The sequence below is a fragment of the Lactuca virosa genome, chromosome 3, assembly GCF_052849685.1.
Source record: "Lactuca virosa cultivar CGN04683 chromosome 3, Lactuca_virosa_CGN04683_v6, whole genome shotgun sequence".
Taxonomy (NCBI): domain Eukaryota; kingdom Viridiplantae; phylum Streptophyta; class Magnoliopsida; order Asterales; family Asteraceae; genus Lactuca; species Lactuca virosa.
Window position 1 is genome coordinate 38,979,329 of NC_136428.1, and position 2,444 is coordinate 38,981,772.

The window sequence follows — 2,444 nt, forward strand, 5'->3', positions numbered from 1 at the left end:
GGCTGTAGTTGCTCTGATCAAATTCAAGGTAGATCATAAGCTCGTTGGTGCGTTATATCAACTAGTAACAAAAAGTTAATAAAAACTCATAGGTTCACCTTCAATATAAAAAGGAATAAAAAAGAAGTTAAAATACAACTTGAAAAAGTTACTATAATAATGCTCTATGGCACACTTCAATAATGGCACATGTCATACCTAACAACACCACCACAAGGATTTTTGGGACATTAGAGACACGCCTTGACGCCTCCATGCAACGCCTTTTGAATGAGGAATGAAAATGAAATTTTTGTTTGTTATATAAAGATGGTAGACTAGTGTTTCTATGAAATATTAGTGTTTGTATGAAATTGATTAATTTGTTGTTGGCTTCAAAACAATTATATGATGTTTACAAGTATATATTGTCTTACCAAAACTACACCAAACATTTTTACGTAAAATAACCAAGTTGGTAATATTAATAAAAAAAAGTTTACATTTGATGAAAACGATATATAACATACGACTGAGCTTATCAAGGTATTGTCAAGTTTCAATAATATCACCCTCATAGTCCTATAGTGTTTTCAATACCAGGAGTCTTAATAGTGTTTTCTTAAATAAGGTCTTAATGGTTACAAAAAGAATTCTTCAATGGAATTTGGTCCTAAGCGTATATTTTTTATTTTACATCGGGCCTTAAAACTGCTCGGCCCAGTTAAAGGTGGGTCATCCCTGCCGGAATGACGGTGGTGTCGGAATGGCCAACAACTATTTACCATTGAAGATTAGAAAATCTTACAAAATTTCTATATTTCAATACTCTTCAATCACCAAAAAACTTATATTAATTACCACAAATGACCAATAAATACAAATGTCTTCCAACATCATAACACGTATTCAAATCATAAAATTTTCACTTAAACTATAAAACCAGTAATCGAGCTGATAATTTGTTTATAAATTTTATTAATTTGTGATACTTTCTTGTTTTCTACGTCTGTAACTCGATCTTGTAATTCAAGAAGTTACATATGATGGCATGCCACAATCAAGATTTCCAACAAAGTTGAATCAAACCTCCAATTATTCAATCAATCCGATGAACAAAACAACGCAATCTGATCACGCAAACTCCGATCTTTTGGCCTAAAATCCTTCTTTACATAATTCATCCCCATTTCCACAGTATAAGCATCATACCCTTCCTCGCCACACTTCCGCCACATCTCCTCCGCGAAACTCCGGTGAGCGTAATACGCCTCCGCCTCCACCACCGTAGAATCTCCACCATTTTCCGGTGTCAAAGTGATCGGAAGCCTCTCGTAATGGCCAAGCGTAATTCCTTCGAGTTCATCCAATCGTCGGAGACCAGAATCCGAGACGGAGTAGAGCTCTCCCCGGACACGGTGTCGACTTGATCCAGGGAGGTTGAGAAGGAAAGGGACGCCGTAAGGACCGATAACGAGCGGGAGGTTGTTGTTGGTGACATAAGAGCCGATGAAATCACAGTCGTTGTGGGAAATTAAGTCCTGCATTAAGAAATGATTAGCAAAACCTTGTTTTAGAGTGCCATAACAGAAGATTAGGGTTTTCTTTGGGTTGTCTGACATTCTTCAAGGTTTCAATTCGCAATGCTGCAGAAACAGATGAAGAATGTGGGTTTTGTGTTTGTGGTTATGATTCCTCCATTAAACATTATCTGGTTTGTTTAGAGGAAACAATGTGAAACTTATTAGCTATTACATATTACATTTCCAGTAGCCCAACAGGCCCAATCAGCCCAACTTTTATAAGTAACCCATATCATATGGGCTAGAGCCCAAACTGGAACACATGAAAGAGGTACCTAAAACATGTTTTAAACCGGGTCAATCAATTCTAAACAAAAAGATGCGAATCAATATAACTGTCTAATATGATTTTAAACGGCTTTCCCTGATTTTGTACTTTAACTGTTTTCTACTATAACAGTTTCAGTTATTTCGGTTTTAATCTGGTTTCCAATTTGAAGAATTTGATCCGATTAAATCCAATCATATCAAACCACACCGAATTGGTGTCTAAAAAGAACACTTTTAGTCCTCTCTTGTTGCAATTTAGATAACCGATTTTGTTGTGGACTTCAAAATTTCCTTCATAATTGTTCAATGTGGAAATAGTTTTTTTTAAATAAATAGAAATATATTTTGTTTGTAAAGATTGTGGATTTTATCCATGTCAAAATAAATCAAAATTACAAAATCCATCCCTTCATGACCCTTTGTTTTGGATTTAGTTAATCGACTTCAAAAATTACACATGATTCTTTCATTCTTTGAGTAAAAGATATATCGATATGATTATCTCATTATTGCTTGCAGAAAAGAATGTTCTGGGTAAATTATTTGAAAAATAATTTTTAGGGATGAAAGTAATATTCTTATAGTTAAATAAGTATATGTGTTAGAACTTTT

At 34.5% G+C, this 2,444-nt stretch overlaps 1 protein-coding gene across 1 annotated transcript; it reads right to left on the reverse strand.

Annotated features, from left to right (window-relative positions):
* Positions 1–810: 810 nt before the first annotated feature.
* Positions 811–1,695, reverse strand: LOC145165515 (putative gamma-glutamylcyclotransferase At3g02910). Its single transcript, XM_079084248.1, has one exon. The coding sequence runs from the start codon at positions 1,599–1,601 to the stop codon at positions 1,083–1,085; it is 519 nt and encodes a 172-aa protein (XP_078940374.1). The 5' UTR covers positions 1,602–1,695; the 3' UTR covers positions 811–1,082.
* Between the last annotated feature and the right edge of the window lie 749 nt (positions 1,696–2,444).